This window comes from Peromyscus leucopus, chromosome 7 (assembly GCF_004664715.2).
Source record: "Peromyscus leucopus breed LL Stock chromosome 7, UCI_PerLeu_2.1, whole genome shotgun sequence".
In the NCBI taxonomy this organism is placed as follows: Eukaryota; Metazoa; Chordata; class Mammalia; order Rodentia; family Cricetidae; genus Peromyscus; species Peromyscus leucopus.
In genome coordinates this window covers 62327469-62350277 of record NC_051069.1, presented here as the reverse complement: position 1 = coordinate 62350277, position 22809 = coordinate 62327469, and the positions used below count along the sequence as shown (strand labels likewise).

General features: G+C 39.8%; 1 protein-coding gene across 4 annotated transcripts in view; it reads right to left on the bottom strand.

Annotated features, from left to right (window-relative positions):
* The window catches only part of Dync2h1 (dynein cytoplasmic 2 heavy chain 1), a 230942-nt gene that overhangs the window by 176379 nt on the left and 31754 nt on the right, over positions 1 to 22809 (bottom strand). For all 4 annotated transcript variants that reach the window (XM_028890970.2, XM_037207771.1, XM_037207772.1 and 1 more), the window contains exons 26-38: positions 20687 to 21069; positions 19404 to 19536; positions 19184 to 19301; positions 17019 to 17131; positions 15209 to 15328; positions 13688 to 13838; positions 11522 to 11727; positions 10227 to 10409; positions 9042 to 9224; positions 8235 to 8458; positions 7273 to 7388; positions 4210 to 4409; positions 2294 to 2558 (exon numbers count right to left, since the gene is read on the bottom strand). In XM_028890970.2, the coding sequence (XP_028746803.1) occupies positions 2294 to 2558; positions 4210 to 4409; positions 7273 to 7388; positions 8235 to 8458; positions 9042 to 9224; positions 10227 to 10409; positions 11522 to 11727; positions 13688 to 13838; positions 15209 to 15328; positions 17019 to 17131; positions 19184 to 19301; positions 19404 to 19536; positions 20687 to 21069 (2395 nt within the window). The remainder of the gene's footprint in view (positions 1 to 2293; positions 2559 to 4209; positions 4410 to 7272; positions 7389 to 8234; positions 8459 to 9041; positions 9225 to 10226; positions 10410 to 11521; positions 11728 to 13687; positions 13839 to 15208; positions 15329 to 17018; positions 17132 to 19183; positions 19302 to 19403; positions 19537 to 20686; positions 21070 to 22809) is intronic.

Here is a 22809-nt window from a genome sequence, read left to right as displayed (position 1 = left end):
GACAAGCTCCAAAGTTATACAGAGAAACACTGTCTCGGGGGGAGGGGGGGATAAAGTAACTTTCATTAGTTAGAACTAATTTCCATCTTAATATAAAGAGCAGAGCTGAGCAAGGTGCAGTGTCATAAAACAGTGCCATGCATGTGCTGGAGAAGCGGTGGGCAATCCTGCCTCTGAACTTACAATGTCCCTTAGAACACAGTGTGTAAGATGGATCTTCCTATTCTTATGAGATACCTCTAAAACCCTCTCCCAAGCTATATGTTTGGCCATGCCATGAGAATACATCAATATTTGCTACATAATGTCTCTTTTAGAAGTACGGGGAAACCTAATTTTCATGAGAAATAAAACACTGACTACTGCCATGGATTTTAGTGCTTTCAAGGATGACCTGAAATGGGAAGAGCAGTAACTAGGCTGCACACATACAATGCCTGTAGTCTTTTCAAGATCAGAGACATTTTACCCATCCTTCCTAAAATCAGAGTGCTTCAAATTATCCTTCGGCCTTTTAAACAATTCAAAGAGGGAAATGTCACCAATAGTGTGAGAAAGGGTAATATGTTGTCTCTATTTAATGCAGTATTACAAGAAAAAAGAAAAAACTTCATTGAAAAGCCCTCCACTGCCATGAATTTCTGAATAATTACCCACTGCCTTACTTGAAAAGCAAGTAGTCTATTGATATTCTAGTCAAAAATTCTCTACAAAACCAGGTCAAGTCAGGCATAGAGGCACAAGCCTTTAATGCCTGCACTCTAGAGGCAGAGGCAGGCAGATGTCAATGAGTTTAAGACCAGTCTGGTCTACATAGTGAGTTCCAGGCCAAGGCTACAATAGTGAGATTCTGTCTCAAAAACACAAAATGAAAACAAAAAACACAAACAACTAAGTTGAGAAAATTTAGACAAAGAAGTAACTAAACTATTTCACCATTTCAATTTTCAAAGTAACTCAGAATGATACATTCACATTAACAGCTTAATGATGTTCAAACATATCACATTCACAAGACATATGTCAACTAATTAATCAAAGATTCTATATGCGTTCAGTAAATTACCCATGAACTAGATCTTAATCAAGTTACTCTGAGTTTTGACAATATTAAAAGTTGCTATCCAGTGATAAGTCAAAAGACAGACTGATACAAGTAGTTGGTGATAAGTACCTATAATCCCAGCCAGCATTTGTGAGGCTAAATTAGCAGGACCATGGGTTCCAGGCCAGCCTGGGCTACAGAGTGAGACTCTGTCCCAACAAAACAACAATAAAATGAGATCTACATGAACAGCCTGGACATGAGTGGGAGCAATGAAGGGCCAGGGTCGAGGGAAAGAGAGCAGGAGATCCTAGCTGGATCAAGAAAAGAGAGGGAGAACAAAGAATAGGAGACCATGGTAAATGAAGACCACATGAGAAAAGGAAGAAACAAAGAGCTAAAGAGGCCCACAGAAATCCACAAAGATACCCCCACAAAAGACTGCTGGCAATGGTCGAGAGACAGCCGGGACTGACCTACTCTGGTGATGGGATGGCCAAACACCCTAATAGTTGTGCCATAAACCCATCCAAGGACTGAGGAATCTGGATGCAGACATCCATGGCTAGGCCCCGGGTGGGGCGCTGGGAGTCTAATTAGTGAGAAAGAAGAGGGTTTATATGAGCGAGAATTGTTGAAACCAAGGTTGGATAAAGCACAGGGACAAATAACCAAACGAATGGAAACAGATGAACTATGAACCAAGGGCTGAGGGGCCCCCAGCTGGATCAGGTCCTCTGAATAGGTGAGACAGTCGATTGGCTTGATCTGTTTGGGAGGCATCTAGGCAGTGGTACCAGGTCCTGGGCTCATTGCTTGAGTTAGCTGTTTGAAACCTGGGACTTATGCAGGGACGCTTGGCTCAATCTGGGAGGAGGGGACTGGACCTGCCTGGACTGAGTCTATCAGGTTGATCCCAGTCCTCGGGGGAGACCTTGATCTGGAGGAGGTGGGAAAGGGGGGTGTGCTGGGGGGAAGGGGAGGGGGGCAGGAAGGGAGAGAACAAGGGAATCTGTGGCTATTATGTAGAACTGAATAGTATTGTAAAATAAAAAATATATATAAAAAAAATAAAATAAAAAAATAAAAATAAAAAAAACAACAATAAAAAATAGTAACATCTACCAAAGTGTCAAAAGAACATCATTATAAAGTGTTTTAAGTCACACACATCTTAATAAGAACATTGTAAATATGTTATGTTATTCTCTAGGCATTATTAGGTAAAAAAATTAGACAGTGACCAACCTTGAGGTTCACGAACTACTTGGCGAGCACTATTTGTCAAAACACCATCAGACCATTCTCGTGTATCCATGTCAATATGTCCTAATAACTGGTGTCTGGGCATAGCTTTGGGGTTCATAGTGTATTGTTTTACTACTTTGCCAATCTTACAAAGTGCAGCCCTTAACATTCTCCAAAGGGTAGACTTTCCAGCACCACTTGGACCAACAATAACCACTCCTGTCCTCTGGCGCAGCTGTTCATACAATTCTAGAGCCTTCTTCATCTGGCAGGGAAGAAACATGTTCATATATTACTTACCACATTCAGTCATACTCAGTTCCATTGACATTCTGCAAACACCCTTCTACTGAGACCTCTTCACTGGAAAATAAAACCTCAAGTAGACCACAAGCTAATAAATCGGAACACATTTACAATGTTACCTTTAAAAGACAGCATCTGTCTTTTAAAGAGGTTGCTTTGCATGAAGTTGAAAACATACATCCTTTACTTTGTTTAGTCATTCATTCATTCTGATAAATGATCTTCCTAAGTTACTAATTCATATCCTACTTCTCAACAAACGTCAAAGCAAAATGTTTGTTTTAAATAACAATTTGTTCCACATAAAGAAGCTTTGTTAGAAGAATTCCTACTAGTAAATTATCAAAGTGCAACTAAATCACATGTAATCAATAAGCAAAAGTTTATATGGCCTATCTATCCATCTAATCACACACAAGACGCTATGATGGGCAACAACCAGGAAAAAAATGCTGAACAAAAACATGTATTTCAGATCTGTCCCTGGTGCTCGGGATCTGTCCCTGGTGCATGGGCAGGCTTCTGGGAATCCGGTGCCTGTGGTGTGATGATGCCTTGCACAGCCTTGGTGCAGTGAGAAGGGGCTTGGACCCACCTAGGCTCAGTGTACTGGGCTCTGCTGGCTCCGCATGAGAGACCTTGATTTGGGGGATGTGGGGATGCAGGGTAGCTTGGAAGAGAGGGCTGGAGGGTGGGAGAAGGGAGGAGGGGGATCTGTGGGTGGTATGTGGAGTGAGTAAAAAATTTAATAAAGAAAAATGAATCAGGCCCTCTGAATAGGTGAGACAGTTGATTGGCTTGATCTGTTTGGGAGGCATCTAAGCAGTGGTACCAGATCCTGGGCTCATTGCATGAGTTAGCTGTTTGAAACCTGGAGCTATGCAGGGATGCTTGGCTCAATCTGGGAGGAGGGGACTGGACCTGCCTGGACTGAGTCTATCAGGTCGATCTCAGTCCTCAGGGGAGGCTTTGCCCTGGAGGAGGTGGGAATGGGGAGTGGGCTGCGGGGAAGGGGGGGGGCAGGAAGGGAGAGAACAAAGGAATCTGTGGCTGTTATGTAGAACTGAATGGTATTGTAAAAATAAAATTAAATTAAATTTAAAAAAAAAATCATCAACAAAAGCAAGACATTTCTCCAGGGCAGCTTAAAGGATCTACACTGTGCCTCTTTCACTCAGCCCTTCCAATTGTCACAGCTCACACATTTCTTAATTCCATGTGAAAATCAGGCCTCAGAGAAGGACGGTTGAGATGCTGTTTTGCATGATTTACCCTAAGTGAAACAAACAGACAAACAAACAAAAATTTCAAAATGGACAAAATTTAAAAAAAATGCTTGCTTTTAAAATTAAAAAAGAAAAATGAAAAAATATATAGATGCTGTCTTTCATGAAGATTATTATCTGGTGGAGAGTTAATACATAATTAACATTAAACATGCATGGATGACAGAAGTAATGATACAACATAGCAAGAGTCCCTATTCGGAACTTGAAGACCCAAAAAAGCATCCTGGAGTGAGATTAAAGTTGAAAGATAAAAAACAAATTGAATGACTGATAAGGATTGTTAATCAGGATTAATCTATGATAAAATACCCCTGACGTTACCTGATTGGGTATGATTTCATAATTGGCCTCCTCAAAGACTTGTGTTAGTGCAGCACTTAATTCACTGTACTCTACTTCTTTAAAGTCAATTCCAGGAAAGACGTCTTTGATCAGTGCATCGAACCGGGTGCAATCGGCAAATGTGAACTTTGACATTGTATTAAGCCTCAGTGCTTGTACCACAATATGATTTTCATTAACTACAGAAAAAGTTTTATTTATAAATTATTTTTTATTATCAATTCAATGATGATAAAAACATTTAAAATAAGCTAGAGTCTTGATATCACTACTAATTATTAAACAGCATGCTACGGTAAATCATAAGTGCTACTACATTTCCTTTTCTGTTTTGAATACTAAGAAATAAATTGGGATTCAAATCCCTGTATACCAGACTTTCATACTAAAAATCATCATTCCCATGAGTATCATTCCCATTTGTATATTACTTTACTTTTTATGTCATATGATCCTCTGATGGTCAAGTAGTTTAAAAATAATTACTATTATTACTTCAGTTTTACATACAAGGGCACTAAGTCTCTAAGACAACAGGGGAGTAAATGTTACAATTAGGATTCAAATTGAAGTAAACCCATTCTAGATTCAAGTTTCTTCAAATTTTGATGTAATTTAAAAAGAATTTTCTTCCTAAAATAACACTCTAAACCAGCAGTTCACACATATAAGTTGCAACCCTTTTGGAGGGGTTGGTCAAACATCCCTTTCACAGGGATCACATAAGACCATTAGAAAACACAGATATTTATACTACAATACATAACAGTAGAAAAGTTACAGTTATGAAGTAGCAACAAAATAATGTTATGGCTGGGGGTCAGCACAACATGAGGAACTGTGTTAAAGGGTCACGGCATTAGGAAGGCTGAGAACCTCTGCTCTAAGCAGCAATCTTTGATTCATCTTGATCTAACTAGCTCAAAAACCCATTCTTAAGCTAAGAGCAAATGCTCATATCATTTCCAGATTCTTATTTCTAAGGCTGTTCCAGACTAAGCAATATAAATACACAAAGGCAGAGACACTGCAGTTGAGTTTCCTGGCATTTCCCTGTAATTGCTGACTATCAGTAAGTAGATATAAAGGGATGTAGCAGCTCCTGAGTTATTTCAAGTACTGAACTCATAGTTATTTTTATTTACTACACATGAATTTTGAATATTTCTTCAAAACCATCAAAAATAGAAAGTTGTTAAGACCTTCACAAAACAACTGTCTACTTTTATATATGTCGACCTAGTAACAGAGTTCAAGTCATTTTCTGTGGAGCTTCAGGACAGAAATTGCTTAAATTTGTTTTTACTGTGAAATGTTTTTTTTTTTAAAGATTTATTTATTATGTATACACTGGTCTTTTGGCCTGAAGAGGGCACCAGATCTCATTATGGATGGCTGTGAGCCAGCATGTGGTTGCTGGGAACTGAACTCAGAACCTCTGGAAGAGCAGCCAGTGCTCTTAACCTCTGAGCCATCTCTCCAGCCCCGAAATGTTTTTCTTTCTCCTTCGATTGTGATTGATTGATAGTTTTTTAACTTAATTTTTACTAGCAACCTGAAAAAGATGAAAACTCAGCCTCTCTGGAAGGCATATATCCACAGACACAGGGCTGCTATGGAATGTCATTCTGTATGCTGTGAATATGTGTTGCTCTGATTGGTTGATAAATAAAATGCTGATTGGCCAGCAGCCAGGCACCAAGTATAAGCGGGATAAGCAAACAAGGAGAATTCTGGGAAGAGGAAGGCTGAGTCAGGAGTCACTAGCCAGACACAAAGGAAGCAAGATGACAAGGTAGAACTGAGAAAAGGTACCTAGCCATGTGGCTAAACATAGATAAGAATTATGGGTTAATTTAAATGTAAGAGCGAGTCAGTAATAAGCCTGAGCTAATGGCCAAGCAGTTATAATTAATATAAGCCTCTGTGTGATTATTTTATAAAAGGCTGCGGGACTGTGGGTGAGAGATTAATCCCGACCGTAGGTCAGATGGGACACAGGAAACCTTCTGGCTATACAGGGCCCATTTATTCTGTGTAGATGGGAGAAGAGCATTTGCTTTTGCTTTCTATGAGCCAAGTATGGTCTGAGGACATGCTGATGTGAAGAGTCCCAGCTACCCATGAAGGAGGAAAGGGAAAACCTTGACAGAAACTGCACTGATGGAAGCAGCCACTGCCCAGGGTGAGAGAGAGCTTCATCTTCACTGTCTCACTTTGAGGGTAAGACAGACTTAGTGACAGGTTTATAGCCACAACCTAGGGAACACGGGAAATTACAATTTTACAGTAGAGAAGATCGATCAGTACCTCCTTCTCCAGAGGAAGAGAGCCAACATCCCAGGTGATGTCATGCCATGCACCCAGCGACAGAACTTGACAAACAGAGCATCTGTCTCTGCCTTCTTCCCACTAAGAGCCTAATCTTACCACATATACTACCTTTGTCTACTGGATGTTTCCAACATCTCTGCTAACAAAGGATCATGCTCCATGCAACACTAAACATTCCTAGAAACTTTGAGGGTAGATTCCTACAGTCCTTGGATGAACAGCTGCTTGGTGACTGCTTTCTTAACTGCTGGGGTTGAGTTTGTTTTGTTTTGATGCAGGATCTCAACATGTTTCCCAGGCTGGCCTAGAAACGAGTCTTCCTGCCTCAGCCTCCTCAATTCTAGGATTACAGGCATACAACAAAGCCTATGATTCTATGAACACTAATTTTAAAAGCAAGTGCATTTGATTATGCTTTTACAAATCACCTCTACTTCATATGCAATGTACACTTGAATTTTCTTGTAGGATATCAGGTTAAAATTAGAAAAAAAATCAGAATAAATTATAAACTTTAATTTACAAAAACACAGCAAAACTGCTCAATTAATTGAGACAAGTACATCACACTACTTAAGGATGTTAAAAATAGACAAAACTCATTAAGTTTTACAGAAATTGTCCTCATCTGCAACCTTTTCAATAATATAAAGAATTCTAAATTAAAGCAAACTTTTAAAATTAAGTACTTTAAATAATCAATCATACCATCTTGTTTTGTGCCATTTTTCTTCAACTGTCTTAGCAGATTCCCACTTCCTCTCAGAACAGTCTTCAATGCTCTTAATCCCCAATCGTAATGCTGCTGGGGTGTCAAAAGTTCCCTGAAGTAAAGATGGAAAAAGCTTAACTTTGAAAGAAACTACGTTTAGCATCACATCCCAAAACATGTAAACTGAGCTGCAGAAATTAATACTAGAATTTCATTCATTTACACGAGAAATCAATCACACAAAATAATCACTCAAGGAAACAGCTACAGGGAGAATCACGGGAACAAGATAAACCCATCATGAAGAGATGATAACAAGCAGCTATTCCCGTCCTCACAAAATCTCTGGTAGCCTAGCTTATTCCCCACCTCTAATCCCAGCCTGGCTCCCTATTATTTAGTAAGTGATATGCATCAGAATTCTGGGGTGTCTAGGAACCTAAAAATGAACCTCTAATCCTAAAAATAAAACGTGGAGACATCCATCCTCAAGAGCTGCAGCTTCTGAGTGGTCAGCTAGGAAACTGGTGAAGTAAGAACCATTTAGTCAGAGCAGTCCACATAAACATCATGAAGAAATGTATCAAGTTTATGGCAATTAAGAAAAAGAACAGTTTTACCAGGCAGTGGTGGCACGCACCTTTAATCCCAGCACTAATGAGGCAGAGGCAGGTGGGTCTCTGTGAGTTCAAGACCAGCCTGGTCTACAGAGTGAGGTACAGGTCAGTCAGAGCTACATTGAGAAACCCTCTCTCAGAGAAAAAAAATTAAAATTAAAAAAAAAAAATTTAAGAACAGTTTTAATACAGATGTTTTACTATCACTTGGAATAAAATACATCATATCTACAGCATAATAAAAAGACAAACAAGCTCACCACATAAACTAGAAAAATAAGGAAATACAAACACCAATCATTGGAAACACAAAATGTGAATATTGAAATGGGAGAACCCACCTAGACAGGTTGAAAATGGCAACCAACTTTCTGCCCAGTTCTTTGGCATCTTTGAAGCCCTCTGAATACAGAATCACCTCTGCGATAAGATCATTGTCAGGACGTGACATCGCCACTGGCCTGAAAAGCTGCTTAAGATTATCTGGAAGCTTTTGCCTTCCTCCATAACCTTTTCCCGCAGGATTCATGGTGATAAAAATTCCAGAATTAGAATTTATTTCGACCTGAAATATTAATTTAGAATATAGGCAACAAAGATTTTTTTGCAAAGAAAAATTTTATCATAATACAATTTCTACATGTTAGCCCAACATTTTAGCAAAAACAGCCTCCAATATACTAAGCATATCCTTAAGTAATACATAATGAACAGCTCAGGAACCCTCGGCATTATAGTGAATTTCCTTCATAAGTTTCCAAGGAATGTAAGTTTAAGAGTAGATAACTCACTTCAATGTCTATTTACTCACAGTATGCCTTTGGAAGACATGTCAAAGAGTGATCAAAATTATAAGCTTTCAGAATTAGACAAACTTTAATTCAAATCAAAGATTCCCTATACTTGTTATCAAGTCTTGGTTCCTTCATCCATAAAGTAGAATAGAAGTATTTGTATTCAAAGTCTGTACTGAGTATTTAAAGAGACAATACATTAAAACACTATATACACTGTGATAGTCCAGAAACCTGAGAGCCATTTCAGACATGAAAAGGCTCGTCACAGAGGTCACACAGGTCACAAATTAGAGGCAGCAATGCCCAGAGACCAGTGCAGGAGCGAAGCCAAGTCACACAAGGTATCCCTACCTCTTTGCCAAGCAGCTCACATACAGTTCTGTGATTCTTCAAAGCATCCTGAATGGTCTGGATCTGCATGGAAACGGCTGACAGCACAGCTTCCTCCAGTCTATTGAACTCATCAAAGCAACCCCAGGCCCCACACTTCACCAAACCAACAAATATTCGTCCCATTGATTTCACATCAATGCCCTGAAAAAATAAAAATAATTTTCATTTAAAATGATGAAAATCTCTAGTGCTAGTAATAATTTGCTTTTTTGTACATATAAACAGATAAACTAATCATTTTACCCATCAATATCTCCTTTGCTTTTTAAATAAAAATTAAGGCAAGAATAGTGGTGCATGCCTGTAATCCTAGCCCTTGGGGCTGGGACAGAACACTGGTGAGTGCTAGTCCAACCTGGGCTATCTGGAGAGATCCTATGTCAAAGAAAGTCTAGAGTAAGGGGAAGATTAAGAAGTGACTCCTTCTCCAAAGAATACAGAGCTAAACAAAGACAAAAATTCATTTCAGTCTTTGTTGGTTTTGTTTCTCTTTTTCAAGACAGGGTTTCTCTGTGTAACCCTGGCTGTCCTGGAACTCATTCTGTAGACCAGGCTGGCCTCAAACTCTGAGATCTGCCTTCCTCTGCCTCCCAAGTACTGGGAAAGGCATACACCACCACTGTCCAGCTCATTTCAGTCCTTTTTGAGTCAAAGTAAAAACCCCACACAAAATGTTTTGAAAACACTAAGATGTATTTAGGGCTTTGTGTTTCATTTTGTTTTACTTTTCTAATTTAGTATTACCCTTGCTAAACAATGTTTTTCTCCAGTGTAGCACAAACATTCATTACACATTTTCAAATGTTTCTTCATAATAATTTTCCTTAGCCAAGTATGAGAAGAGTACTGTATACAAACTCACAACACCTTGTCAATTCAAACCAAGTTTTGTTTAATTGACTTAAAACTAGAATGATTTTTAAACTGAATGTGGTAATGTATGCTTCTAATGCTAGCAATTGAGACACTGGGGGACGGGTACCACAGAGGTCCAGGAATCCGTGGTCTTCACAGGCAGTAAAGCAAGGCATCACCATTAGTCAGTCGGTATTTGAAAACAAAATCTTCCCTTTATATGCACAAGAAAAAAATCCAAACATTTAACACATGTAATAAGTATGATTTCACACTTATTATCTGTACCTCATCACAATTAAAAACTAAAACTTGTCTCCCAAGAAGTCCACCTAGCGCCTTCACTGACTCAGTTTTCCCGGTTCCAGCAGGTCCATAGGGATTCCCTCCAAGTCCCATCTTCATGGCTTGAGTCAGAGTTAGGTAGCACTTGTCTGTCAATGGAGTATAAACCAGCTTGGGAGTGTTACCCTACATAAGGGAAGCATGGTGTTAGTCCGCTCATGCTCTACTCCATCCAAGTTACAAAGCCTCATATGCAACACACATGGTTAGCTGTTTAGCACAGAAGACATTTTCTTAGTGAAATAAATTTAAAAAGCAGAACCTGGGATAAAACTTCATATGTCTCATTATGGCCTGAAAGGCTTAACCAGGGTCAAGTTTCTAAGTAGTCTCTTTCATTCTTAATGAGGGCACAAAGACAATGCTCAAGACAAACAGATCTAAGTATGTATTACACAGCAAATACGCCACTTCTGATTTGTTAATTCATATAACTTATTTCCTGAAGCCTCAGAGTAAAACTAATCCTGAAAATTCTAATTAAAATGATCTGGATGTGCCTCCCCATGGGAGGCCTTGCCTTCTTGTGGGAGGGAGTAGGGGGCAGGTTGAGGGGGAGGCTGAGGGGCGGGAGAAGGGAGAGGGATTGGTGTGTAAAATGAATGAAAAAATTTTTAGTAATAAATAAATAAAAGGATGAATTTAGAAAGTGCTGCTCAAGTTTCCTGTGCTGCAGGAAGAAGACACCCCAGCTCCTTCAGCCATGGGCAGGGCATGTCATCATTTCCCTGCAGAAGGCCAACCAGCTGCTCCCCAACCTGAGTACTCCGATGACTGAGTCATTATGATAGAAAAAGGCAGAGAGGATACAACTGGATGTTTTTTAGAGCAAATTAAATGAATGAGATCTTTTATCTTTGCATACTGAAACAATCAGCGAACACACTCTATCACATTGATAATCACAGTGCTGTGAGGAAAGACATACACTCCACTGCTTTATTGGAGCTGTCTACATACAACTCCCTTGAATTAAAGATAATCTGAAACTCCACATGAATGTTCCTCATGGGAAAGATACATCTCAGAGAATCTGATGGCAAAGGCAACGTAAGAAATTTTTGTAAGTAGAATAATATTTTACTTTTTCTTTTACAACACCTTGCAAATTCTGACATAAAAGACAGTAAAAAATAAATACTGAAATAGAAGTAATTATGTCTTCCAATAGAAATTACCTTTAAATAGTTTCTACCCCACCCCCCAAAAAAATCAAATGCTTCTACCAAGAATCCTACCTGGTACTCGTACGTATACTGAAGTTCAGAATCCACCATGTGAACATAACATGTATGGTCACTTTTCATATAGAATCTAACTTGTTTCTTCCAAGCCCAGTCATCAGTTGTATGAACTTGAACTTGGTTTAATTGCTTCACAATATCAATATTATGAATAATATCAAGAATTAGTGCTTTAAGCTTAAGCTCCAGAATGCCTGATTCTACACATTAAAAAAAAAAAGACACAACATTAGTGTGAGCTACATCCTGTGCACACATGTCAAAGACTCTAAATGTCCATTTCAAGATTCACTGCAATATTGTGATAAATAAGTCATATAAAACCAACAGTCAACAAGTAATAGCAAAACTTTGTAAAAAAGGCATAAAATTCAGTCACACGGAGAGTGCAAGAAAGGACATACACCCTGTCCTCTTCCCCTCTAAATGCAGCAAAAACCCTGTATGGAATGGGTCTTATGGCTCAAATAGTAGGCAAACAGGGGATAAGGGCCAGAATTACAACTGCTAAAAAGCCCACAGGCAAGTTATATTCTTTTGTTGTTGCTCCTTTGGCATCCTGAGTCCTAGAGCATATTATTAGAAGCCAAGCTTGGGACAGAAAAGAACTCTAACAGGCCTCTAGCTAAATAAAATTTGAGAAGCAGGAAATGTCTCATGATGCCCTAAAACACTGACATCTGGGACTCAGAAAGGCCTAAAGCTGCAGAAAGAAAGTATCTTCCCCCAAAATTCAAGGAGAAATCCTTGAGAAAATGATTTATTTTCTCAAAAAGAAAATCCAAGAGAAAAGGGCAAACCACACTTGTTCACTGCCCTCTGTTCTCCCAAGTAGCACAGCCAACAGACTCCCTCGAAGCACACAAGAGAATAAATACACATGGAAAGAAATACAACTCCAGGCCACAGGACACACAGAATCCTAGGATGGCAACAGAGAAGGACGACACTGGGATTTGCTCATCAACTCCATGCTGCAAGAGGTGACACTTCGGGAACTGGGCACTGACTGTCACACAAATACCACACGTGGGCTGGAGTCAAACGGCAAAGTTTGGAGAGAGACAGGCACTACAGGACTCATGTAGGACTTAAGTCACTAAATCAAAAATGTCCACTTGCGCCTGAGAGTCAAGCAAGACCCAGACACTCATAACAGAGATGTCCAGGATACACTTCCCAGTGGTTTAACACTCAAGGAGCCCGACCATCTGAATCTATGTACAGACAGACAACTGCCTGGTACCGGTGCTGGGGTGCAGCAGTCAGAAAAACTAGACTTGAAGACAGTTCAAACAGTGCTCCACCAAGGCTGGGAGTGAGGAGGCACTGTAAGATCTGGCACTCAGCAGGCCGACCTGCTTACAAGAGGCCTTGCCTCAAACAACACACTCCAAAAGGTAACAGGCACTTCTGAAATGAACGGGAACAATGTCAACAAAGAAGTAAAACAACATATGAACAAACAGAAATTTTATAGCTAAAAACTACAAGCCAGATTTTTTTCTAGCTTCAATGTAAATATATATAATACTTTTTATTAAATCTTTGAGAAAGTAATATAATGTTTTGATTATATCCACCCCTTACTGCTCCTCCAACTCCTTCCAGATTCACTCTTGAAAGTTACTGAGATGAAAAACACAATGGTACCAGAAGGAAGCCTGGAGTACGCACTGAGGTATACTGAGTCAATTAGTCTTTTCCTCTAAACTCTTTAAACTCTATCTTAGAATTCAAAGCAAAAATGAGTGTCAGTACATATAAATGACAAGGATAAAGAAATTCGTGTGAGTAAAACTTCGACTTTCCACCTCAAGTAATACATACTGATTTTGAGTACAAGATAAAAAGTTAAATATAAGCCACGAATGGTGGCACACCTTTAATCCCACACTTGAGAGGCCAAAGCCGGCAGATCTCTGAGTTTGAGGCCAGCCTGGTCTACAGAACAATTCCCAGAAAAGCCAGGGCTGTACAGAGGAATCCTGTCTAGAAAAAGCAAGAAAAAAAAAAAAAAAGAAAAAAAGTGAGAAAGGGAGAAGGAAAGAAAAAAGAAGGAAACCTTAAGTACCCTGTAAGTCACTGGCGGCTGGACACCACAGAGCACTCACAACAGATGGGCTAAGACAGCAGCAACACAAAGCGCAGCCCCCATACCCGAGTTCCCTGGGTCCTCAGAGCTCGTGTCAACACTGGTGTAGCGCTCCAGTTTAGCCACCAGTTGTGTCTCAATCTGGTGGAGGCTGTGGTCTTTGATGGCATTTTCTACATCTTCAGTAAATTTGATCTGCTCTGCCAAGCACAGTATCTGTTAAAGAACAAGAAAAATGACTCTTCATGTGGATAAAGTCCTGCCGGTGCTTCTTTGTCCTGCAAACACATACCTACATTACTAAACAAAACACAAGATGATTAAAAATCAACATGGCTGGCTATCATCTTCCATCTTCACATTGTAATATAAAGAATGATAGGAATAGTTTAAAATATATATATCACCTAGCTAAAACCTACACAAGGAAAAAGTTTTGGTATCCTGGTTTCACTGAATGTTTTAGTTAAGTTCAGGCAGTTCAGGACTTAAAAGAGATTAAGTCATTTTGTATTCTATGCTAAAGTATGATTTCCAGTGCATGGGTATTACAATTGCTGGCGCTTACTAAAAACCTTAAAACTTACACCCAGTTTTCAAACTCTACCTCAGTACCAGTTCCAGAATTATAAACAATGAGTGACAAAGACTAGATTCAAACAATCTTAAAAGATTTTAGGAAAAATGACTTCCAATACATCTTCTCAGGGAAAACCACTGAAAGTTGTTTGGATTGGAGGGGCTAGGGACAGATCCTCTGCTACAACTTCCACGACATTTTTAAAAAACAGTATTGCGCATGCCCATACCTGTGTGTGCACCACAGCACACATGTGGAGTTCAGAAAATAACTCCCACAAATTAGTTCTTCCCTTCTACCCTGTGAGTTACAGGAATCAAACTCAAATCATTGGGCTTGGTTGCAAGATAATGAATGCACTGTTCTGTGAGAACTAACATGCATTTCAATGCTAATCCAAGAGCTAAACTGCTAGGGACCTACACCTGTTAACATTGATCTGGCCAAATCCTAGACAGCAGCGTCCTGAACACAATCATTACAGTGCTCCATCATTCCACAGCCTAGAACAAGGAATAGGAGGTATTGTATCTAGGATCCAGTGTCGCAGGCATGCACTGCTGTTAACACTGATTTGCAGCCATCTCTATAACCCACCATGTGGCCTAGCTTTGAGGCTCCCAGCCAGTATTCCAGCTCAGTGTTACTGTATTTTAACTAAGTTCCTCCAGCTCCAGCATCTGAGATGACCCCATGAGAAGGGCGGGGAGGCAGAGATGTGGCAGCAGTAGTACAAACCCCCTCTTCAGTGACAACGGATTCATCACCTGAGGCAGGATGCTAGCTTCTGTCCAATTCCCTCCTCCTAAATGTCCCCCCAGGGAAGTGATGGAGCCTGCAAACAGCCTGCTGCTGTGCACTTCACCCTCCCTTCAGGGTTGAGGGAAGAAGACATGGGTTTTTAAAGGAATATATATTGTTGTTAAGTACTGAACTAAGGATATCAACACCAGTTATCTGAAGCAGCTGACCCATGCCTACCATACCCTAGACACAGTCCTCTCACCTGGGAAGGGAACAGAGAAGGGTCGATTGCACCTTGTGAACTCCGCCCAGCAGTAATACATTCTTTCAACAATTGTTTCAATGTTTGCTTCATTTCCAAAGCCAAATCATTCAACCATGCCTGAAAATGAATGGAGAAAGTAATACGTAGGAGTTGTGCGATAAATACACAGTCTATGCCTAACCACACTCTTTCAGTGCAGACTGGGTATGAATTCTTAGAGACTGTACTCCTCAAATGCACTGTGTGGTATATCATTCTTTATTATTAAATAATTTGAGAAAAACAGTCTTGTTTTGTTTTGTTTCTTTTCACTTCTTGAGACAATGTTGAGTGTGAACACTCACACCCCAGGCCAGTACTGAGTATGTACTACTGATTGGTATTATATAAAAACCTATGCAAACATTTCCAAAGGAGCCCAGTCAATTCATTATGACGACAAACCAGTAAAGCCCCGGGCAAACAGCTAGCCGAGTCTCCTGGTGATCTAGTGATCAGGAAGGCTCAATCACAGAAGGGTTTGCCTCATCAGGATGAATATACTATAGGAGGGATCAGGCTGTCTTTTGAGCTGATATTGTTCCAGTGTTCCAATAATCTATTTATCTACTCACTTGATTATAGGTAGCATGATAAAATTCAATTTAAAATGTGTGGAGGGTGCAGCTCAGTGACAGAACCATGCCTAGCATGCACACGGCCCTGGGTCTGTTTATCAGCACTGCCCACTAACTTCTCACACACATATGGGGCTAGATAACAGCTGCAAAACATAACAGCAACTCCCCACCACGACTTAAGAGTTTATCTATACAAAAATATATGCACCAAAGCTACAGCTGTAGGTCTTCATCTCTTCTTAAGTTTACTCTAAGCTCCAGTTTGTCACTCACCTGCAGGCACTTGCCAGTACTGAAAACAGTTCAAAGCCACTGAAGCTAAAAGCTGAAAATCTGAAGCTTGGCATGGTAGTTTGCTCGAGAGACTGAGGCAGGGGAACTGACATAAGTCCAACCTGGTCTACATGAGCACCAGACTAGCCGAAACTTAACAAGACCCTGTCTGCAAAGAGGGACTCTCTCAGTGCCGGCCACAGAGATGTTCTGCTAATCACAAGAGCTGCCAGAAGCTCGGCTTCTGCTTTACTGCCATAACTGATCTAGTCCATATCTTAGATCCACTGCGCCAACTGAGAGAAACAAGAACACAAAACTCATAACCAACGATGGCAGTTACTTGGCAAACATCAGTACTTTCAAGCACCTGACTGAAATACTTGAAATCCGATAGAATGTTGAGGCCCAAGCAGGACTAAGTGTGAGCCTAAAAACTACAAATCAAAGTGATACAACTACTACTGGTGTCAACTTGCTTACCTAAATGATCTCATAGAACTCATATTAAAAAAAAGAATTATTAAATGTTTCACAAACTACCTAGTGCATTTAAAGCCAAGTACTCTATTTAATTTTCAATAGAATATTGTTGCAACAAGAGTTAAGATTCCATTTCCCTGTAAGAAAATGGCCTCTCAGTCATAGAGCTGACACAATATGTAGCAAAGATTAATATCCAAGTCTTTTTTACTCCAGAACTAAAGTTCTTTATAGAATTAAATGCTGTATTTCAAAAACCAAAAATCCACTCTTTTTAATACCACAACTTTAGGGAACTCACAAGGCCAAACATTTTTTAAGATAAGGTTTGAGTTTCCTAAAAGACCGATTAACCGATTCTACTGTACAAACTGACTCAATTAATTGATACAAATTTCATATGGTTCATTTCATGAAATAGAACTGCTCACCTCTACATTATTTGATAGGAGAACTTTGCTTTTAAAAGGTACAACTTCTCCCTCTAGTGACTTCATTGCAGTTATATGTTTGGACTCCTCATCAAAGCACACACTGTTAATGCCTGCAACACAAAAGCAACACTGGGCTGGGGGTGCAGTTGGGTGCACAGCACTGTCACATGAAGCACAAGGCTCGGGATCACATCCCTGGCACCACACACACAATAACCTAATCGAAAGCAGCAATGTAAAGACAAAGAGTTAAAGGATAATGATGAATATGCTACACACACACACACATATACCACCACCACATATATTATATAGTCAAATAGACACAACAGGATTATAACGTACATGACATAACATATATAATAGTAATTTTTGTATTTAAATGTCTTAAGGAAAAAATACTTTCACTGGGTATTCTTATTACTAATTTTAAATATTGTATTAACATCTACCCATAACAACATCCACTGATCATTCTAATACTGATATAGATATCTGGCTTGTATGTATGTTTATTCATTCAATTTTATCATTTTCCAGAAGAATTTTAGACACTCTAATCAACTAATACATAGCAATCCATCAGAATGCTTAACTCTCATGCATCACAATCTCTTTGGACTATGACTAGGAAGTTTCACACAAAGCCTAAATATTTACTTAACTAAACATTCAGCTATTTTTTAAAAATATATATCCAGAGAAATGTATGAAAGTTTGCAAGTTTTATTTATCTTAACCCAAAACTGAAATAATCCAAAAGTGAAAACAGTAAATAGATAAATTCATTATCAGGAAATAGCTTTAGTCATGTCAGTAAATGGGACATAACCAACAGGTCACGAGGTGAGCAGACAAAGTAGAAATGATTCCAAGGCTCCCCAGAAAGTAGATAAACACATCAACATGACAGCGGATAACCTGCAGCATCAGCCCAGCTACACGATGTTCAGCAGCTGTAGGTATGGCATAACCATCATTCTAAATCAGAAATGCTGCCTATGGAGGAGCAGTTGAGATGTGCAATCACCAATAGCTATGCAGCAAGGTTCCAGGGCCTGACTCTTTTTCTGGCTATTACCTAATGCATCACACATACCAATGCAACCCCAAAGAGGAAAAAAAAAAAGAGGAGTACATAGGGATGATTCGACTTACATGAAGTTCTTAAAATGTCGGAAATCATGACTGTCTGGGCAGTGGAATGGGAAGAAGACTGACAACATGAGGGAATTCTCAAAGCTATGGGAAACATTTTGTATCGTAAAGTGGTGGCTACACAAGTGTACTGAGTACAGAGGGCCACACCTACAGGTTCAGGTTCACGGGCACTGGGAACTGTACCATAAAGGAGAACGTGGAGCATTTGGGATTTCATGGGCCAGTTTCTCTGTCTGCAACAACTCAGAACTCAGATCACAAAGGCAACAATAGCCAACACATATGATTATATTTCAATAAAACCCTATTTTAAAAAATGATAGTAAGATAGCCTAACCACATGGGCTACAGTTTGCTGACCTGACTACAAATAAAAATGGTTTAAAACAATTGCTTTTGAAAGTTAATTTGAAAATGCAGGTCTTTTCCAAATAATGTATTTAAGAAAAGTCAGTCATTACTTTCTGAAGAAGCTTATTGACTTGCCAAAAGTACCCAACTCAAGTGCTCAACAGCAAGAACACAAAAGGCACTAATTTTTCATTGAGTGATCATTCCTATTCCCACTAACTGCCTTATACAGAGAACCCCCAGCTTGAAATGCCCTTCCAGTCTCTGTGAACACAGTAGTCCACTGGGAATCTCAGCTTCATGGTCTTTCATCCCTAACACCTCAATCTCAATATCCTTCTCCACTTTCAGGTCTTGCACAGCCTCTGCCCTCTGCATAAGTGACCTTTCTTTGACTTAACACCTCTAACTTTCCGACTCCATCATTTTATTCATGACACCTGAAACTGAGCTGAATTCTTCACAGATGTCATTATCGCACTACACACTTAGTTCATCACAGAACTGCCACACTGTACACACCGTGCTTATTAACTCATTAGCCTCACCAATCGCTGAGAGCTGGGGTGTGCACTGTTTAGTAAAGGGCAGAGCATTATGCCTGGAAGACAGTTAACACTGAGTATCTGTTGACAGATGTTGATTCCTACCAGCAAACAGCTTCTTCAGATGGGACTGAATCACCGACGGGTTAGTGGACTGGCCCAGGATTTCTAACAAGTCATCATCGCCAATAAAGTAAAATCTTGGGAATGCTGACCGTTTTTCCTAATGTAAAGGAAAAGAAGAAGAAAAAAGCTTTTTCTCTTTACAACAATTAAGATATTGAATATGTTATAATTTATTAAAGCTTAAAATAAGCAGACATGCCTCCAAAAACTCGTTTAAGGACTTCTGACACCTTTGAAGCTGATCAAGTATTGTCAATAGGGCATTTCGGATTCCTGCATGAGTAGTCAATGTGGTGACTCTACTGTCTTTCTTGATGTCCATCATTATTGATCTACAAAATAAAAATTATTTCCACATTTATGTTAAGTTTCTGCCTTAAATGAAAACATTTTCATGTTTCAAATTAAGAACAACATTTATAATTAACAATAATTTATTATGCTTCCAATAAACCACACTAAAATTAATGCCATTGCAATTTTTCATCAAATATTACAAATCCTCATTCATTCAGTAAATATTAAGTCCTATGTCCTAGAACTAATGGTCCAATGACACAGAAGGGCATTAAGTACTGCCCTGAAATACTTAGGTATAATACACACCAGGAAGCAAAGGTACAAAGCGTTGGCATAGTGACTAACAGGACAACCCACAGCTTCAGCCTTCTCTGGGGAAGTGAACCAAGCTGAGATATGCACGATGAATAAACAGAGGAAGAGTTTACATCTGAGGCCCTGGGAAACAGCTACGTGTACCCAGACACCGAAGGAGAGAAGCGGAGGCTGGAGGATGGCAAGGGACACACAGGCTTCCTGCTTAGTGCAACAGGTCACCATACACACACACAAAAGTTAATTACAGTAATGAAGTTTTAAAAACAAGGAAACTTCATTTTAAATGATTATTCTTGCTACCGTGTGAAAAAGTTCAAGAAGTCAGAAGGCTAATGTAGCAGCTATGTGAGAGAAAGACGGAAAATGAGAACACAGACTGAAGGAAATGAAAAACACCAAAATGCCCTGTATGTCTTGCCAGCAGCAGCCGGCCGGCAGAACTTACTGAGTCAGCAGGACGAAAAAGCACTGGCAAAGGTGCTGGAGAACTAGTTTTGCCCGAGGCTTGAGGATGTTTAGGAGTTTTAAAGCTTCGAAGAAAAGCACCAGATGTACACATAGGCAAGGTCTCAGCAAACAGAAAGAAATGACTCTGCCACTAGTGAAGATGACAGAGGCCTTCCTCAGACCTCTGGGAGGCTTCCTGCCTCACAGGAAACAGGGAAGCACCATCTAAGTACATACATGAAAGCTGGGAAAGGCTCGGTTCAGACCAAAGTGCTTCAGAAAGACAGCACAGCAGAGGGCAGACTACGAGACCGACTGAGGACACTCACACCCGGGGAGTGAGGGTGATCACTTAGACTGAGCACTTTACAACAGGAGCCTACGTCACCCACGCCTTCTCTATGCAGCTGTACTGACCTGAAATCTTCATCAACTTTGTTGAAGCGTGTCTGTTCTTTAGGCAAAGCTCCACGGCCAAAAATGGGCTCCAAATACACCCATTTTCTCTGAATATGGTTTAAATTCTGCATGTACTCATCTAACTGTGCAAGTTTTCTTTCCCAAATTGACACTTTATCTTCAAATCCTTTGTAATATGGAGAATCTTTTAAGGACTGAAGAAGGCATCTATTATCTCCAACCTGGTTCACTATGTCTTTCCAGTCTTTAATCAACTTGATAGTTCGATTCTGGCTGTCTTCATAATCAATCAATGAGAACACTGCTCCAACTCCCCACAGATCAAGTTCACGCAAAGCTTCTCTGATGGTAACTTCCCCTTGTGCCCGGCTATTTAAATCCTATTAACATGAAAGATTAATATCTGTTATTTCAAAATTAATTATCCCATAAATAAATCATAAGAAATACACTGTAGTGGTGTATGGTGGCCCACACCTATAAACCTAGCCCTTGGTTGGTGGAGACAGGAGGATCAAGGAATCCTACGTCCTCTTCAGGAGCACAGCGTAAAGCCAGCTAAGACTGCATGAGACTGTCTCAATCTATACTGTAACAAAAACAAACATACACACACACACATGCACACACACACACACACACACAGTCTTACAAAAATGTTATATGGCTTTTCACCATTAGGAAAAAGTTAGATACATTTTTACATGTAATCCTAGAAAATAACTGGATATTGCATCAGGCATATTAGATATTAAGCATTCATGTTCACATGATCAAATATATATAAACTTCTGCCTTATGCTATTCATGTCTAAAAAGGAGGACTAGGGCTTAGCAGATAAAATGCCTAAGACTGGATGCCCAGCACCCACAAAAAGGCTAGGCACAGCAGCACATATCTGTAATACCAGCACCAGTTTCGGAGACAGAAGGATCCCTGAGGCCTTCCGGCCATCCAGCCTACCCAACTGGTGAGCCCCACATTCAACAAGTGACCCTGTCTCACAATATAAGGTGGAAAGCATTAAAGGAAAAACACCTGGCACCAACTTCTTGTCTCCACATGCATGTGCATGGGCACACACACACACACACACACACACACACACACACACACACACACTTAGAATACAAGGCACATGCAACTAAAAAATAAAACAAGAAAAAAAAATTAAGCATCTACAACTGAAAGCTGGCAGAAGAAAAGGCCAAAATTTGAGAGACTAGAACAATCAGAATATTATGGAAACCTTACTGCAAATTATTTTGCATCTGATGTGATTAACAACTATAGTTATTTTGTGCAGGAATCATGTCATAACCTCAGAGATTAACAAGCATGTTCTAGGATTATTAACAAATATAAAGCTTTACATTTTTATAGGAGATAAAATAATGAAGCATCAAAAGCATTCCACTTTATCACTAGTGGCCAAAATACAGCATAGAGCTCCTGACAGACTGTGTGTTGTTTTATCTTCAGCACAACTGACTGCACCTTAATCTACTGCTATTTCAGCCAAAAACTGCAACTCTACAGTTACCAGCCTGCTTCTCTGGCAGTGGTCTGGCCACTCAGGCCCCAGACTAGTGGGAAATCTGTTTCTGTAGGCATAGCTTTCACTAAATCTCTATCCTTCTATTTATAAATAAGACTTGAGATTCAAAGGCTGGGGTGAAAACCTGCGAGTTCAGAGAGGCTGAGCTGACTTTCTCTCCTTTCTGACGTCTCCCAAATCGCATGTCCTTCTGCTCGGCTAAAACAAAAAAATGCCTCACCACTCAAAATCCCTCCCTCCTACTTCTGTTGTGTCTCTCTATGACTTCCAGACGCCCTCTGAGGCTCTACGAATACTTTCTGTCAACTAGTTGCTAACTCAGCCCCTGCTGACCCAAGGTCAGTTTTATTTAATTAACACAAACGCTAACTTGGGGTTCACAGTATGATCAAATACCCCCCAACAACTGTGTAGTCTCATTTTCCTTGAGACATTTTCCAGCCATGGTTGGTAACCAGCTGGTTACCATTTTACCTGAAGGGCCTCTTGACCTCTAGCTTCGACTCACAGTATTCCACATGACTATAAGCACACTGCATGTGAAATGACTCTTATCTGCTA